Genomic DNA, 18,131 nt, shown 5'->3' with positions numbered 1-18,131 from the left:
GGAGATGGTGAGGAAAGGGAGAAACACGAAGTCTAGCCGGTCCACCCGGGTCTCAAGCCCCGCCCAAGTCAGGCCGCGGGTTCCTTCCAGGCTGGGCACCGCCTTCGGTCACCCACGTGGCCCGCAGTAAGGCCCCGCCCTTTGTGGGTGTGGCATTTCACTTTGTGCTGGCCGCGTGCGGGCCGTCCACCGGCGGCGAGCCACGTCACACGCACGCAGGCCCTGCGCCGCGCCTGTTCTTGCCGCGGGCGGAAAAGGGGCGTGGCCATGCGCGAGGACCCCGTAGCCGCCGGCGCCACCGCCTGAGTCGCCTGCAGGAGGCTGTTCGCGGCTCCCTGCCGTGCAGGCAGCTCGAAAGCCACTCTGTTTTGGGGTCCTCGCGCCCCTTCCACGTCTCCCGGAAGCGGTCCAGGGCCCCGGCTGGTCGAGGAGGAGGTTTGCTGAGCTTGGGCCCCCTCCCGGCCAGCAGCCGAGGGGGCGCGGCCCAGAACGGCGACTAGACCGTGGTGCAGCCTTTCCGGAGTCCTCAGGTGAGGCGGAGGCGAGGGCCCACTGGACGAGACGGGGGTATTAACGGTCCTAGGAGCGGGGGCGCAGTCCCTTCAGGGGAGACCCTGGTCTCCGTCTTCTTTCGGGTCGCGCTGGTCTTCGCCCTGTTGGGGGCTGAGGAGGGTAACTGGAGAGACTCCTTGGGCTTCAGCCGACGTCGTTTACTGCCCTCCTCTGTCTTCCTTTCTCTTGACCCCTGCCTGGCCTGGCCGTTCTTCCCGCACGGAACGAGATGGGTGGGGAGCGGAGTGGGGGTCTCTGCTCGCTTACCTGAAATTCCCCAAACTGACAGACCCCAGGGCTCTGCCGACTGGGCCTGACCGACTGACCTCCAGCCTCCCTCCCTCTGTGCTGACGCCTGGCCTTCGAAGCAGGCCCTGCCACCGCCCTCTGCAGACCCATCCCCATCCCACGCACTCTCTCTGCCCCTGGGCAGTGCCGGGGGAATTGACGGGTGCCTCTGAAGTCCTTTGTGTCTTTGAGATGTTTGCCCAGGGCCCAAGTATTTAATTAGGTAATCAACATTAATTGCAACATTAGTAGCAATTGCATGGTATGTTTTAAAGCCCAATTAATTTTAAAATGGGAGGCAAAATATAAAGAATTAATGAGTGTGTTTTGATTTTTTATTACTTTTTTTTTGTAGAGACAGGGTCATGCCATGTTGCCCAGGCTGGTCTCAAACTCCTGCCCTCAAGTGCCCTCCCAGTGTGTTGGGATTACAGGCGTGAGCCACAGTGCCTGGCCTGTATGGTGTTCTGTATGTTACAGAGCATTTCATCTCCATTTTCATTTGATTTTTTATAAACTCCGAAATACATAGGCATGTAATAGTCACATGTGTAAAGAACAGATTTAAAGGATGAGTTTCTCCTTGAGGTTTTTTAGATTTTGAGCTGTATGGTATAGGGAGGCAAGGGTTAAAAGGTGGGTTTGGCACTAGGGTGACTTAGACTTGAGTATCTGAGCTGCTCTCTAAACTCTGGGATCTTTCTAAACCCTTTCCACATTTGCTTTAAAAAAAGGATATTGCTGTTTACCACATAACGTGGCTGTGAAAAATTACATATGATAAAAGATACATGTGTACCTGTGTACAGCATCAGTCATATAAAAATTCCGCTCAGCAGTATTTGTGAGTGCCTACTGTGTGCTAGACTCTGGGAATTCATTGGTGAGCAAAACAGACATAATCTTTATCCAGCCACTGCCCCCCTTTCCCCAAGAACAAGAAGCATGTTAAAAAAAATACGTAATTATAAAACATGAAGGGCTGTGAAGCAAAAGAATAGGGTATGTGCAGATAATGATTGACCTAACTTAGATGGAAAGGAGAACTCTGAAGCAGATGACATTTGAGTGAAGACCAAGAACAAGAAAGTTAACCATGAAAGTGTTCTTGGCAAAAGGAACAACGTGCACATTCTAGAAATGGTTGTGGACTTTATTATAGAGCCTTTCTATACCTTCATTACTTTGATGTGGCACACAATAAGTACTCAAATATATGTATGGAATGAGTGGTTATGCAATTTTGGTTTTCTGGACTTAGCTTAATGTGCACATGGTAGGTATTGAGTATTTGAATTATTGAACATGTACTTTAGACAAATTATGTGCACACCTGAATTATATGTAATAGTGCTGCAGTTTAACATTAAGATAGCTTTTGTATTTAACGGAAATGTTTTTTCAAGTTTTAGCACTTTAAAACAAACTTCAGTGAATTTTATTTTTATTTGTTGTACTGGAATTTTGCCATATTGGTTATTTGCTGTTTGGATGTTGTATTAATTTGCTGCTGTAGCAAAGTACCACAGATTAATTGGCTGGGCCAACAGAAATTTATTTTCTCTCAGCTCTGAAGACTTGAAGTCCAAGATCAAGGTTTTGGCCGAGTTGGTTTCTTCTGAGGCCTACTTCTTTTGCTTGCAAATGTCTGCCTTCTCCCTCTGTCCTTTCTGTATGCCTGTTTGTGTTGAAATTTCCTCCTCTTAGAAGGACATGCCAGTTATATTTGATTAGGGCCCACCCTAATGACTCATTTTAATTATCCCTTTAGAGATCCTATTTCCAAAAACAGTCACATTCTGAGGTCTAGGGGTTAGGACTTAAATAAAGGAATTTGGAGGGATGCAATTCAGCCCATAACAGATGCTTTTGCTACATTAAGATTTGCCCTTCATTAAAATAGTAATAATAACACAGTAGTGGTAGTTGTAATAATGGTAAATAGCAGCCACTAAAATTAGTGCTTATTATGTGCCAAGCATTTTGCAAAGTGTTTTTTATATATTATTTCATCATAAAACCATCCTATAAGGTAAGTACACTTTTCCCCCCATTTTCTAGATAAGATTTCTCAGCCTTATTTAAGTAGTTTGCTCAAGGTTACCTAGCTAGTAAAAGGTAGGGTTAGGATTTCAACCCAGGACTACCTGACTCCAGAGTCTGGTCTTAACCATTTATCATACTCTGCCATTATGCCACACTGATCATTTTATGTCCCTTTTACAGGTTTGCCAATAGGATTATCCTGCTGCCATCATGTCTTGGTTTGTTGATCTTGCTGGAAAGGCAGAAGATCTTTTAAACCGAGTTGATCAAGGGGCTGCAACGGCTCTCAGTAGGAAAGACAATGCCAGCAACACATATAGCAAAAATACTGACTATACTGAACTTCACCAGCAAAATACAGATTTAACATATCAGACTGGACCTAAATCTACGTATATTTCATCAGCAGCTGATAACATTCGAAATCAAAAAGCCACCATCTTAGCCGGCACTGCAAATGTGAAAGTAGGATCTCGGACACCAGTAGAGGCCTCTCATCCTGTTGAAAATGCATCTGTTCCTAGGCCTTCATCCCAATTTGTGCGAAGAAAAAAGTCAGAACCTGATGATGAGCTGCTGTTTGATTTTCTTAATAGTTCACAGAAGGAGCCTACCGGGAGGGTGGAAATCAAAAAGGAAAAAGTCAAGACACCTGTCTTTCAGAGCTCTCGGACATCAAGTGTCAGTTCTGTGAACCCCAGTGTAACCACCATCAAAACCACTGAAGAAAATTCTTTTGGGAGCCAAACCCACGGTAGTTAATCAGTCCTCTATTTCTTTTAGAGTTAAGCAAATTGAATGTGTCATCATATGATCTGATGGTGTTTCTCATCTGCTGTGATGGGATCTGTCTCCACTGGTGTAAGGGCAGACTCTCTGCAAATGTGTGGTGTAACCAAAGGAGACATCATTGACTACTATTAGTCAATAGACAGTTGTAGCAGGGACTTAATGTTGTCTGGAGGGCAACTTTACCCACTCAGCATCTAACAAAGTATTTCTAATTTGATTCTCTAAGACATTTTAAGATTAAAAAAAGAAAATTTTGAAATATGAAAGAAAACGTGTCAGTTTGGATCAGGGACTATCCCAGTTGATATCTTTTTGTTACTAGGATTATAAAAATGGCAGGAGACAGTACTTCATGTATTTTCTGGGTTGTGTTTTTTGTGTGTTTTTCCCCCCACATCCTCCACAAATAAAGCTGAGAGACTGAACTTTGATCCAAGTTGAAGAGTTGAAGGCATTGACCTAGTAGTGAAGCAAGAGCTTAGAATTCTTGTTTTCAATTGTTTAATTCCCTGTGAGATTACCTCTAAAAGTACACCTTTCCTGTGAAATGAGATTAACATGGTAAATGTGGCTAATTCAAGTACCTACTAACTTTTTTAAAATAGCAATAGGCTGGGCATGGTGGCTCATGCCTGTAATCCCAGCACTTTGGAACGCTGAGGCAGGCAGAGCACTTGCACCTAGGAGTTTGAGACCAGCCCGAACAACATAGCAAAACCCTGTCTCTACAAAAAATGCAAAACTTAGCAAGGCACAGTGGTGCATGCCAGTAGTCTCAGCTACTTGGGAGGCTGAGGTAAGAGAATTGCTCGAGCTCAGGAGGTCGAGGTTGCAGTGAGCCGAGATTGCACCACTACACTCCAGCCTGGGTGGTAGAATGAGACCCTGTCTCCAAAGATAAAAATAGAAAAAAGGCAAAAAACTTGATAATAGGTTTTTGCAGGGAATCTTTTGTTGTTTTGAGACAGGGTCTTGCTCTATCGCCCAGGCTTAAGTGCCGTGGTGCTATCACAGCTTGTGGTACCTTTGACCTCCCAGGCTCAAGCGATCCTCCTGCCTCAGCCTCCTGAGTAGCTGGAACTATAGGTGCACACCACTGTGCCCAGCTAATTTTAAAAAATTATTTTTAATAGAGACAGTGTCTCACTGTGTTGTTCTGGCTGGTCTTGAGCTCAAATGATCCTCCTACTTTGGCCTCCCACAGCATTGGGATTATGGGCATGAGCTACCATGGCCTGGCCATGGGGATTTTTTTTTTTGGGGGGGACGGAGTCTTGCTCTGTCACCTAGGCTGGAGTGCAGTGTCCCGATCTCGGCTCACTGCAGGCTCCGCCTCCCGGATTCATGCCATTCTTGTGCCTCAGCCTCCCAAGTAACTGGGACTACAGGCGCCTGCCACCACGCCCAGCTAATTTTTTTTTTTTTTGTATTTTTAGTAGAGACGGGGTTTCACTGTGTTAGCCAAGATGCTCTTGATCTCCTGACCTCGTGATCCGCCCGCCTCGGCCTCCCAGAGTGCTGGGATTACAGGCATGAGCCACTGTGCCTGGCCTTTTTTAATTTTTTAATTTTTTATTTTTTTGTGAGACGGAGTCTCGCTTTGTCGCCCAGGCTGGAGTGCAGTGGCGTGATCTTGGCTCACTGCAACCTCCACCTCCTGGGTTCAAGCGATTCTCCCACCTCAGCCTCCCAAGTAGCTGGGACTATAGGTGTGCACCACCACCCTTGGCTAATTTTTGTATTTTTTGGTAGAGATAGGGTTTCATCATGTTGGCCAGGCTGGTCTTGAACTCTGGACCTCAAGTGATCTGCCCACCTTGGCCTCCCAAAGTGCTGAGATTACAGGCGTGAGCCACTACACCCAGCCAAGGATTCTTTATAGAGTTGATTATTGATGGAAGTTTGTCATGTTCCTGGATGTTATAGCTTCTTTCATTGTCTTGGCTGTTAGTGAATAAAATGTTTCTTGTATTTTCAAGACAAAAACTTGTATAGAAGAAGAGGTTTGGGGTCGTGAAAATAGGATCAGGCAGTAGCAGTTGATATGTTCACACATTCCACAATTTCTTCTCAGCTATCTTTCAATTAATTACACAAAGAACCTACTAGGTGCAAGGATATGGAAGTGTCCAGTAGGTGAGCTAGACATGTAAAGAGATAATTTACTTGTGGTCTAGTAAATGTAGCAGTTAAGTATGGTCAGAGTGTTGTGGAAGTATGAAGGAGGAAGTAACTAATTGCCTAAGGTATTCAGAAAGGATTCACAGAGGGTCTGTATTTTTAGCTGGGTCTTAAAGAATGAACAGGAGTGTATGCCAGGTAAAAAAAGAAGTTAGAGACAGCATTCCCGGCAGAGAGAACAGACTCTTTAAGGGGTTAGTAGAGTAGAGAACGTTGTAAGAAAGTTGGAAACACTGAGTGAGTTGGAGGGTGATGAAAATGTAGCTAGCAAACAAAGTTGGGACCTGTTTGTGAAGGCCCTTGTGTCATACTGTTTATGCAATTAAACCCATTACTCCTATAGATCATTGTTAAAGATTGATCCCTGAACAACTGACTTTAAAATCACTTGTGTGTTGTTAATTTAAAAATGAATTATTGAGTGCCTTCCCAGGCTTCCTGAATCGTATTTTCTGGGGATGGGGCCAGGGCATCTGATTTTATTGTTGTTCTATAGGTGGTTCTTAGCCAATAAAAGTTGAAAGTGACTGCGATAGCCAGTGTGATGCTAGTAGAGATCTTTAAGTCAAGAGTTGACATGGCTTATTTTTGTACTTTTAAAGAAAACAAGTTGCATTTAATTATAAAGAATGGACCTAAAGGGAGCCTCGTTGTCAGGGAAATGAATTAGAACTGGTTATAATACACAGGAGTTATAAAAATTGTTTCTCCTGGGTAGGACCTCGCAACCGGGCGTTTTGGGCCAAATTAATTCAGTAGTGTGGGAAGCCCTCCTGTTCTTTGTAGGATGTTTAGTAGCATCTCTGGCCTCTTAACCCATTAGGTGGTAGTAGCACCCCCAATTGTGACAACCAACAATGTCTCCACAAATTGCCAAATGTCCCTTGCAGGGCAAAATCATCCCAGTTGAGAACCAATGTCCTGAGATGCCTAGAAGTGTGTAGAAATGGGATTGCCGAGCTGTAGGGTTTAACAATGTTCGGCTACACTAGTAATGCCAAAGTGGCTTTCTGCGGAGGTTGTGCCAATCTATACTCTAACCAGCTGTGGTTAAGAACTTCTTTTGCTCCACATTCTCACCAACATTTTTTATTTTCAATTTGACTTTTTACTTTTTGCTAATCAGATTTGTCGTTGGTTGATATTATTTCCTTCATTACTAGTGTGGTTGAAGATCTTTTCCGATATTTGACTATTCAAGTTTCATTTTCTGAAAGTGTCTACTCAAGTCTTTATCAATTTTTTTTCTGTTAGATTGTCTTTTTTCTTCTTAATTCATAGGCATTCTTTATATACTCTAAATTCTACATTATTTTCCTCCTCCAGTTTTATCTTGGTTTCTCCCATCTCCTCTGTCTATGGTACCTCAATGAATAGAAGTTCTTAATGTAGATGGCATGTAGCTTGTGTTTTTTGTGTCTTGGAAAATCTTTCCTTACACTGAGATCATAAAAGATATTTTTCTGTATTGTCTTCTATAGTGTGCGGTAGGCATTCAATTCCATTTTTTTTTTTTTTTTTGCCATAGGGAAGTCAGCTATTCTAGCATCATTTATGGAACAGAGTCTCTTGTCCCTACCAATTTGCAGTACCACCTGTCTTATATATCAAGTATTCATTAGTGTGTTTCTGGCCACTTAATTCTGTTTTATTGGTTTATTTGTGTATCCTTGTGCCAGTGCCACCCCGTTTTAATTAATGTGGTTTTATGTGTCTTGATAACTGATAGGGTAGCTTCTTCCACCTTGTGGTCTTTCTTCAGAAATGTTTTGGCTATTCATGGACTTTTCCACTCCCATATGCATTTTAGGATTTGCTTATCAAGATTCACAAAAACTCTGTTGGTCTTTTTATTGGGAATTCATTGCTTCTATATAGACAGTTTGGTGAGAGTCAGCACTTTTGCTATATTGAGTTTTCTTATCCACCAATGGGGTATAATTTCAACATACTTTGTAGTGTCTTTCATTAGAATTTTACTGTTTTTCTCCATAAAGATCTTATATACTTTATGTTAGATTTATTCCTAAGTAGTATATATTTTTTGAAACAATTATATGTGGTATTCCTTAAAATGTTTTGCTTTGTTATTGCTGGTGTATTTTTTGTTGTTTTTTGTGTGTACATACATAGCAATCTAGATAGCTCTTAATCTTCATGTTTTTCTGGTCATAAATTTAGATTTTCAACAACACAATTATCTGTGTATAATGACAGTTTGTTTCTTCTTAGCCCTTTTATCTTTTAAAAAATCCTTTTCTTCATTGGCTAGGACTCAACAACCAGTTTTGTATCTTGTTCTTTGTCTTAGAGGGAATACTTTATTTCACTAAGTATGATTTTACATTAGGTTTTTCATAGATATTTTTTATTAGGTTAAGGAAGTTCCCATAAATGTCTAGTTTGAGGTTTTATCATGTTGAATTTTAGCAATGTTTTTTCCTCTACCCTTGGAGATAATATAGTTTTTCTTCTTTAATATTAATATAGTATACAAATTGATTGATTTTTTGAGTTGATTTTTATTTTTATTTATTTATTTTTACTAAAGATGGGGTCTTGCTATGTTACCCAGGCTGTAATGTAGCAGCTATTCACATGTATGATCATAGTGCACTGCAGCCCCAAACTCCTGGGCTCAAGTAATCCTCCCAATTCAGCTTCCCAACTCGCTGGGATACAGGTGCGCACCACTGCACCTAGCTCGAGCTCCAACTGATACTTTCAAATATAAAACCAAACTTAACTTTCAGTTTGCTAATATTCCCTTTAGGATTTTTGCATTTATGTAGTTAATTTAATTTTTATTTATTATTATTATTTTGAGACGGGATCTCACTCTGTCGCCCAGGTTGGAGTGCAGTGGTGGGATCTCAGCTCACTGCAGCCTCAATCTCCCAGGCTCAAGCAATCCTCCTACATCAGCCTCAGTAGTAACTGAGACTGCAGGCACACACCACCATGCCTGGGTAATTTTGTTCATTTTTTGTAGAGACAAGGTCTCACTATATTGCCAGTCTGGTCTTGAACTCCTGAGCTCAAGGGATCCTCCTGTGTTGGCCTCCCAAAGTGCTAGGATTACAGGCATGAGCCACCACACCTAACCTTTTGCATTTATTTTATAAGCGAAATCGACTTGCGATATTGTTAGGTTTTAGTATTACAGTTATATTAGCCTTATCAGATGAATTGGAAAGTGTTCCTTTTCTGTTGTGTTAATTAATTGGTATAAGACTGAGATTATTTATTTCCTGAATGTTTGCTAGAACTCTGTGCTAAAACCATCAGGATCTGTGGTATTCTTAGTGAAAGGTTTTAACTATTGATTCAGTCGGCTTTTCATTTCTTCTTGAATCTGTTTTTAGTAAGTTACATTTTTTTTCCCAAGAATTTGTCAATGTCATATACATTTTGAGGGGTTATACTTTTTTAATTTCAGGAAAATAATGAAGGGGTCACAGCTTAAACTTTCAATGCAACCAGACATTAGTTATTCATACCAACCCTGCAGAAACCAATGCTTGATCATGCATACTGTGTGAAGAATATCAGTATCTGGCATATATTGAATCCTTACCCTGTTTCTGGCACTGCGCTAAATGCCTGCCTTTTAAAACAGTTTTACTGAAGTATAATTCACATGCAATAAACTGCACAATAAGTATTGTGCAATCAATAGATTTCAGTATTGCGTACATTTTAAAATTTGATGGCCTAATGTTGTTTATATCTGTCCCAGGGAACCACTTTGGTTATGCTGATCCTCTCTGATATGTTTATTTCCTCTTTTGTTAATTTTTGCTTTCTTTGCGTTTGTTCTGCTGTTTTTGTAGTTTCTTAAGATGGATATACAACTCATTAGTTTTCTTCCTTCCTGCCTTTCATCTTTAATGTAACCAAGGCTATAAATTTCCTTCAGAATACTGCCTTAGATATCATCCCACATTTGGCTATATACTTAATTTATTTTTTGAATTTTAATATTTTATTTTTTATATTATTTAAAATTTTTTTTTTTTTTTTGAGATGGAGTCTCGCTCTGTCACCCAGGCTGGAGTGCAGTGGCGCAATCTCGGCTCACTGCAAGCTCCGCCTCCCGGGTTCACGCCATTCTCCTGCCTCAGCCTCTCCGAGTAGCTGGGACTACAGGCGCCCGCCACCACGCCCGGCTAATTTTTTGTATTTTTAGTAGAGACGGGGTTTCACCGTGGTCTCGATCTCCTGACCTCGTGATCCGCCCGCCTCGGCCTCCCAAAGTGCTGGGATTACAAGCGTGAGCCACCACGCCCGGCCATATTATTTAAAATTTTTTTGTAGAGACGACTTCTCACTGTATTGCCGGGGCTGGTCCCCAACTCCTGGACTCAGGCAGTCCTTTCTCCTCGGCCTCCCAAAGTGTGGGGATTACAGGCATGAGCCACCATGCCTGGCCTACTTCATTTCTTTTTAAAATCTTTATTTTAGAAATTTCAAACACACCAAAATAGAAAGTAATGACCTCCTATTATCCAACTACAGTAATCACTCATGGCCATTCATGTTTCATATATACCCTCCCATTTCCCATCACTTTCTTCACCTGCACCCTCCGCACAATTAATTTGAAGCAAATCACAGATCTTATATCGTTTTTTCTATAAACATTTCATTTTCTTACTCTAAAAATACTTTAAAAGCAAATGTTCACACCTTTATCACCTTAAAAATGTAATTATTTATTTATTTATTTATTTATTTATTTATTTTTTTGAGACAGGGTCTCGCCTTTCGCCCAGGCTGGAGTGCAGTGGAGTAGTCTCGGCTCACTGCAATCTCCGTCTCCCAGGTTCAAGCGATTCTCCTGCCTCAGCCTCTCAAGTAGCTGAGATTACAGGCACCCGCCACCATGTCCAGCTAATTTTTTGTATTTTTAGTAGAGACAGGGTTTCACTATGTTGGCCAGGCTGATCTCAAACTCCTGACCTTGTGATCTGGCTGCCTCAGCCTCCCAAAGTGCTGGGATTACGGGCATGAGCCACCACGCCCTGCCAACACTCCCACTTTTAAGTCATGTCTTAGGTACCCATTCCCTACCCCACTTGATTATTAGCTTTTTCTGGTTATTTTTTCTTTTAGGTAAAATGTACATATATTAAGATGCACACAAATCTTAGCTATATGACAAATGGCAATACTTGTGTAACCCACACATTTACCGTGATACAGATTTCCTTTGCCCCAGAAAGTTCCTCATATTTCTTTCCAGTTAATCTCCCCACCCCATCCGTGAAAGCACCCAGTGCTCTGATTTTTCTCTCCTTAGTTTTGCTTGTTCTAAAACTTCATATAAATTGAATCATATAGTATATATACTTTCTAATCTGGCTTCCTTTACTGAACTGTTAGTGAGATTCATCCATGTTACTGTTTTTTTTTTTATGATTATACTTTAGGTTTTAGGGTACATGTGCACAATGTGCAGGTTTGTTACATATGTATCCATGTGCCATGTTGTTTTGCTGCACCCATTAACTCGCCATTTAGCATTAGGTATATCTCCTAATGCTGTCCCTCCCCCCACCCTGTTACTGTTCTTTTTTTATTCTGTTTTATTGTTATGTAGTACTCTATTATATGGCTGTACCACAGTTTATTTGTTCTCTTTTATGGACATTGGGTTTGTTTCCAGTTTTGGATTATTGTGAATAAAACTGCTATAGACATTTTTATACTTGCTTTTTTGTGGGCAAATGTTTTCATTTCTCTTGTATAAATCCCTAGGAGTGGAATTGCTGGGTGAAACGGTAGCTGCGTGTTTAATTTCGTAAGACATTGTAAAACCTTTTCCCCTAGTGATTGTCCCATTTTATAGTTCCACCAGCAGTGAGAGGTCTAGTTGCTCTGCAGTGTCATCAACATTTGGTGTTTTTAATTTTAGCCATTCTAGGGGGTGTCTGTTGGTTCTCATTGTGATTTTAATTTTTATTTCCTTAATGACTAAAGATGTTCAGAACTTTTTCATTTGATTATTGATATTTGTTTATATAACCTTATAAAGTATCAAGTCTTTTACCCATATACTGATTGTTTTAGTCAGTTTTATTATTTAGATATTAGTTCATTTTCATCACATAATTTTTAGAGTAATTTAAAAGTATACTTGCATTATATTTAGTAACAAAAACAAGATTAATCTGAATTCATGTGTCTCTATCTCTTTGAGTAAGACATTTTAGATTCCAGTTTGATTAAAAAAAAAAAATTGCAGTGACCTGTTATTACTCTTCTTGCCTTGAAACCTGCAGCTACTCTGTTGTGCCTTCCGAATTTTTCAGTGTTTGAGAGTTCTCCTGGTTTTTTTTTTCCAAAAACATTTTGGAGACAAAAGGAAATCCAGACCCATTTTACCTGAACCCAACCACTCAAATGATCTCTGATGTTCTCCCCAGAACGGTGTTGTACTGTCTGTTGCCATTCATTCAGTGTATCCAGACTTGAGGATGCTTAGAGGTCCATATGCCCCATTTATGAGAATGAAATTTAATCAGAGGGAAGACTACTGAAAATTTGTTTACTTTTTTTTTTTGAGATGGAGTCTCGCTCTGTTGCCTAGGCTGGAGTGCAGTGGTGCAATCTTGGCTCACTGCAACACCTTCGGCCTCCCAGGCTCAGGTGATTCTCCTGCCTCAGCCTCCTGAGTAGCTGGCACTACAGGTGTGTGCCACCACACCTGGCTAATTTTTGTATTTTTGGTAGAGATGGGGTTTCACTGTGTTGGTCAGGCTGGTCTCAAACTCCTGACCTCAGGTGATCTGCCTGCCTCAGCCTCCCAAAGTGCTGGGATTACAGGCATGAGCCACTACGCCTAGCTGAGAATTTGTTTAGTTTTTATGGTGTTTTAGCTGTAGCAGTCAACTTGAGCATCCTACCAAAGCAGGTTGTTAACGCATATGTAATGAACACACCAATGTAACAAAAACGTATTCTTTTTTTACAGAAGCTGCCAATAACTCAGATTCTAGCCATGAAGGTCAAGAGGAATCTTCAAAGGAAAATGCGTCATCAAATGCTGCCTGCCCTGACCACACCCCAACACCTAATGATGATGGCAAATCACATGAACTATCTAACCTTCGACTGGAGAATCAGCTGCTGAGGAATGAAGTTCAGTCTTTAAATCAAGAAATGGCCTCGTTACTTCAAAGATCCAAAGAGACTCAAGAAGGTAGAGGCTTAAATTGTTCAGGATTAGGAATTTAACTTTTAAAAATAAACTTAAGGCCGGACGCAGTGGCTCGTGCCTGTAATCACAGCACTTTGGGAGGCCGAGGCGGGCGGATTGCCTGAGGTCAGGAGTTCAAGACCAGTCTGGCCAACATGGTGAAACCCTGTCTCTACTAAAAATACAAAAAAATTAGTCGGGCATGGTCGCAGGCACCTGTAATCCCAGCGACTCAGAAGGCTGAGGCAGGGGAGTTGCTTGAACCAGGGAGGTGGAGGTTGCAATGAACCGAGATCGCGCTACTGCACTCTAGTCTGGGCAACAGAGCGAGACTCAGTCTCAAAAATAAATAAATAAACAAAAATAAAATAATAACAAACTTAAAAACTTTAAACTGTTAGAAATATTTACATTTAAACTGTGAGAAATTAGATGCGACTTGTAAAATGATGTTTTCATAGAAAAACAGTGCCCAGATTTGGAAATAGGACCGGTCATCCTCCCACCAACCCAAAACATAAGAGTATTCGCTTCTTTGGTCATCCTTTAAGAACCATGAAATTGAAGAACTGAGAGGAACAAACTAGTAGTAGTCTAGTTCATTCATTTATTCTGAACTTTCAAGGGAAGCTGTTCCATTAAACAAAGTAGTAGGCACTAATAGAGTTGCAGTATTGCTGCTCTAGGGTGCATAAAATGTACAAGGAATTCAGTTCAGTGCCCTTGGGAATTGTGCAGTGAGGTGGCCCTAGAGTAGAAAACCTCAGGTTCCTCAGAAATAGGTAATTAAGAAGGAAATAATCTCATTACTGAGGTAGTTACTGAGGAAGATGTGAATGTTATTGTAAGTGTGGCTGAGAAGAAAATAAGAGTGACAAAATTGCTGCCTTGGTTCCTGGGGCTTATTAGAAAGGAGTGAGGGGATGGTGGGAAAAGTTTTGCCAAGCCATGGATAGAGTCCAGAAGAGAGGAAAGGGGAGATAGTTTAAGACTCACTAGGTCAGGCGTGGTGGCTCAAGCCTGTAATCCCAACACTTTGGGAGGCTGAAGCAGGCAGATCACAAGGTCAGGAGTTCAAGACCAGTCTGGCCAACATGGTGAAACCCGTCTCTACTAAAAATACAAAAAAATTAGCTGGGCATGATGGCACGTGCCTGTTATCCCAGCTACTCAGGAGGCTGAGGGAGGAGAATTGCCTGAACCGGGACCCGGGACCCAGGAGGCGGAGGTTGCAGTGAGCAGAAATCGTGCCACTGCATTCCAGCCTGGGCTACCGAGCGAGACTCATCTCAACAACAACAACAAAATACTCACTAGTCACGCTGACTTTAGAAAAAGCTTTACTTTACCCAGAATAATTTAGACATAGAAATAGAGCTGTTTGGCCAGGTACAGTGACTCACACCTGTAATCCCAGCGCTTTGGAAGGCTGAGATTGGAAAATTGCTGAGGCCAGGAGTTCAATAACAGCATGGGCAACAGAATGAGACCCCTGGGCTACAAAAAACAAATTGTTTTTGTTTTAAATTAGCTGAGTGTGGTGGTGTGCACCTGTAGTCTGAGCTACTTTGGAGACAGGTGGGAGGATTGCTTGAGCCCAGGAGTTGGAGGTTGCAGTGAGTCACAGGCCATGATGATGCCACTGCACTCCAGCTGGGGCAACAGAGTGAGGCTCTGTCTCATGTTTTTGTTTTTGTTTTGTTTTGTTTTTCTTTAAGAAAGGTTTGTCTCACAGAAAAAAAAAAAAAAAAGCTTTGAGACCCTATAAAGTTTGATTCAGTATTTAAAAAATGTTTTGGTGGCTAACTGTAATTACATTATGTGTATGTGAGGGTGTGGAAATGCCATTGTATTCTGAAATAGAGCACGACTTTGCTCTTTTTGCATTGATTTCCCAGGTCAAAAGAATAACATCTTTTTGCAACAGTAATTGAAAGGAATAGATTCTTTTCCGTGTTTAGGTTTTGTTTTGTACTTACTGGGGTGTACCTTTGATTTGGATTTGCATTCCTTCCCCTGTCACTAGCAGAACTTTACAAAATATACTCTGCTATCTATTAATACTAGTTTCAGCTCCCAGATGCTTTATGATATACAAACAGCATTGTAGAAGAGCAGCTAGCTTCATGCCCCTTTCTAATCTATTAACTATAATCTAGTTGTGAATATTGCCCTTGAAAAGTGGATGACCCATTGGGGCAAAGAAAATTGAAAATATATGTAAGCTCCTAATTTTGTCAAAAGGGAAAGTACTAAAGGCACTCAAAGTAGAAACTATATGTGCTCTGAGAAAAATGTGTTTGGTTTTGCTTGTAAAGAGAAATTTAAAATTTTTTATAGAATTAAACAAAGCAAGAGCAAGAGTTGAAAAGTGGAATGCTGACCATTCAAAGAGTGATCGAATGACTCGAGAACTCCGAGCCCAAGTAGATGACCTGACTGAAGCTGTGGCTGCAAAGGATTCCCAGCTGGCTGTGCTGAAAGTGAGACTCCAGGAAGCTGACCAGCTACTGAGTACTCGCACAGAAGCATTAGAAGCCTTACAGAGTGAAAAATCACGGTAGGTGATTCTATGAATAATGAAAAAAATGAGCAAGTAATGGTAAACATTGTAGTGTATCCTCTTATGAAACTTAGCTTTCTTGGAAATTTACAAGAGGGAATATTTCTTTTGGTAGTGTTAGAAATGTGTATGATTAAAATGGATTCATTGGCCGGGCATGGTGGCTCAAGCCTGTAATCCCAGCACTTTGGGAGGCCAAGGCAGGTGAATCACCTGAGGTTGGGAGTTCGAGACCAGCCTGACCAACATGGAGAAACCCCATCTCTACTAAAAATACAAAAAAAAAATTAGCCAGGGGTGGTGGCGCATGCCTGTAATCCCAGCTACTCAGGAGGCTGAGGCAGGAGAATCACTTGAACCCAGGATACGGAGGTTGCAGTGAGCCGAGATTGTGCCATTGCACTCCAGCCTGGGCAAATAGAGCGAAACTCCGTCTCAACAACAACAACAACAACATAAAATCGATTCATTGTTTGAACCTTGAGATGCATTGTTAGAAAATTGTGAATTTAAAAGCATTTGTAATGTCATTAATCTTTTCATTATATGGTGTGTACTTATGTTTTGATGCCTAAAAACAGATTGTAATCCATTAGAAAGGAGAGATTTATCTAAGAATATTTCAGTCAAATTATCTTTTTTGTGCTTGACTAACAAGCTGATGCTCTAAAAATTATTCTGCCTTATCACTTGTACACTGTGGACATGAGTTATTTCACATGATGCGTTTTCCTTTAGAATAATACAGGATCAAAGTGAAGGTAATAGCCTGCAGAATCAAGCTCTGCAGACTCTTCAGGAGAGACTGCATGAAGCGGATGCCACTCTGAAGAGAGAGCAGGAGAGCTATAAACAGATGCAGGTTAGAATGGGAGACAGCAGATTCCTATTGTTACTTGGACACGGAAAAAATGACTTTATGCTGTTTCATAGCACATTAACTCTTTAATACAATTCTGCAGTGCATTTCAGAAAATTCTGTTTCTGTGACAAAAATCAGATATCTGAAAGTTTAGCTTGATCCTTGCTAAATTTATTTAATTTTATGTGTTGAGAGACAGTTAAAATAGTTAATGTGCATTAGAGATATATATCTTTTACTTAATTTTTGCAACAATCATTGTCATTGTTTGATTAAATGCTAATGGTTGGGGGATCATATTTTTTATCAATTTAAGCTTTTTCTGATTCCAGATTAATCTGGCTCATTTATTTCAGGAGAAAATTGTATGTAATGTGTAAAGAGTTTTACTCTTAGATGAATTTTTGCATCTAGTTCAGTCCCAGCCCTGTCTACACATGGGAATCACCTGTGTGATACTTTGTGCTGCCTGAGCTCCATACGCAGTCACATTCCTTTGTATGAGGTAGGGCCTAGGTATTGGCACTGTGGTTTTACAAGAGTCACAAGTGTATCTAATGAGCAGTCAGAGTTGCAAACCACTGGTCTGGGCTAGCTTTTCAACAAGTGAAAGTAGTTCAGTCCTGAAAGTAAATATCAGGTAGTGTGTGCTTCTTAATTTTGATGATGTATTTAACACAGTATATCCAAAGTATTAATCATTTCAACATGTCAATGTTAAAAGTTATTAATGAGATATTTTACATTATTTTTTGAATACTGGTTCTTTAAAATATGGTGTAACTTACACTTATTTATTTACTTATTAAATTGGAAGCACTTGATCAGCTAGTATCAGACCAGACCTAGTATCCAAGTGACCAGGTTCACCTGGGAAATTTCTTAAAAAACAGATTCCCAGACCCATCTTGAAAATTCCAATTTAGTAAGCTTGGGAAAGGCCTTGGATGGCTGTATTTTTTAACAAACTTCCTAGTTGATTTTAATGCATTGCCATGTTTGGGAGCCACAACCTTAGATTTCCTATACTTTAGCTCCTAACAAATTAATAATTTTTTCCCATCCCTGTTGTTTGGCTGAGCTAATAAATCCCATAAGATATCCTAATGGATGGTTATAAAATATGTTTCAAAGCTAAATGATATCATAATTATGATATAAAAATTTGTCACAGAGTGAGTTTGCTGCACGCCTTAATAAAGTGGAAATGGAACGTCAGAATTTAGCAGAAGCAATTACACTGGCAGAAAGAAAATATTCAGATGAGAAGAAGAGGGTTGATGAACTGCAGCAGCAAGTCAAGCTGTATAAGTTGAACTTGGAGTCCTCTAAGCAGGAATTAATTGACTACAAGCAAAAAGCTACTAGAATACTCCAAGTAAGCATGAAATATACACTTTTGGATTTTAAGATGTGCGAGTTAACTGAAAGACACTTTGAGACTCTGTGTAGATACTATGTGAGGTGCTTTGTTCGTGTTCGTCTGATTGGCAAGCTTTAGGTGCTTTACTCTGCTTTAGAAATTTTATTAAAAGGATGCAGTGTTTCTTGTTCCTACCACTTCTTTTAAAAAAAATTCATTCTGCCACTACCTAGTTCAGGTCTTCAACCTGTCACGTTACTCACTGTGATGATATTAATGCTTG

General features: G+C 40.7%; 1 protein-coding gene across 1 annotated transcript in view; it reads left to right on the top strand.

Annotated features, from left to right (window-relative positions):
* The first annotated feature begins 247 nt into the window (after positions 1 to 247).
* GOLGA5 (golgin A5) overlaps positions 248 to 18,131 on the top strand; it is a 49,047-nt gene continuing 31,163 nt past the window's right edge. The window contains exons 1-6 of the mRNA XM_055288354.2: positions 248 to 530; positions 3,067 to 3,640; positions 12,836 to 13,063; positions 15,401 to 15,620; positions 16,362 to 16,485; positions 17,660 to 17,863. Of these exons, the coding sequence (XP_055144329.1) occupies positions 3,097 to 3,640; positions 12,836 to 13,063; positions 15,401 to 15,620; positions 16,362 to 16,485; positions 17,660 to 17,863 (1,320 nt within the window). The 5' untranslated portion in view covers positions 248 to 530; positions 3,067 to 3,096. The remainder of the gene's footprint in view (positions 531 to 3,066; positions 3,641 to 12,835; positions 13,064 to 15,400; positions 15,621 to 16,361; positions 16,486 to 17,659; positions 17,864 to 18,131) is intronic.

The sequence above is a fragment of the Symphalangus syndactylus genome, chromosome 8, assembly GCF_028878055.3.
Source record: "Symphalangus syndactylus isolate Jambi chromosome 8, NHGRI_mSymSyn1-v2.1_pri, whole genome shotgun sequence".
In the NCBI taxonomy this organism is placed as follows: domain Eukaryota; kingdom Metazoa; phylum Chordata; class Mammalia; order Primates; family Hylobatidae; genus Symphalangus; species Symphalangus syndactylus.
This window is presented reverse-complemented; position numbering and strand designations above follow the sequence as displayed.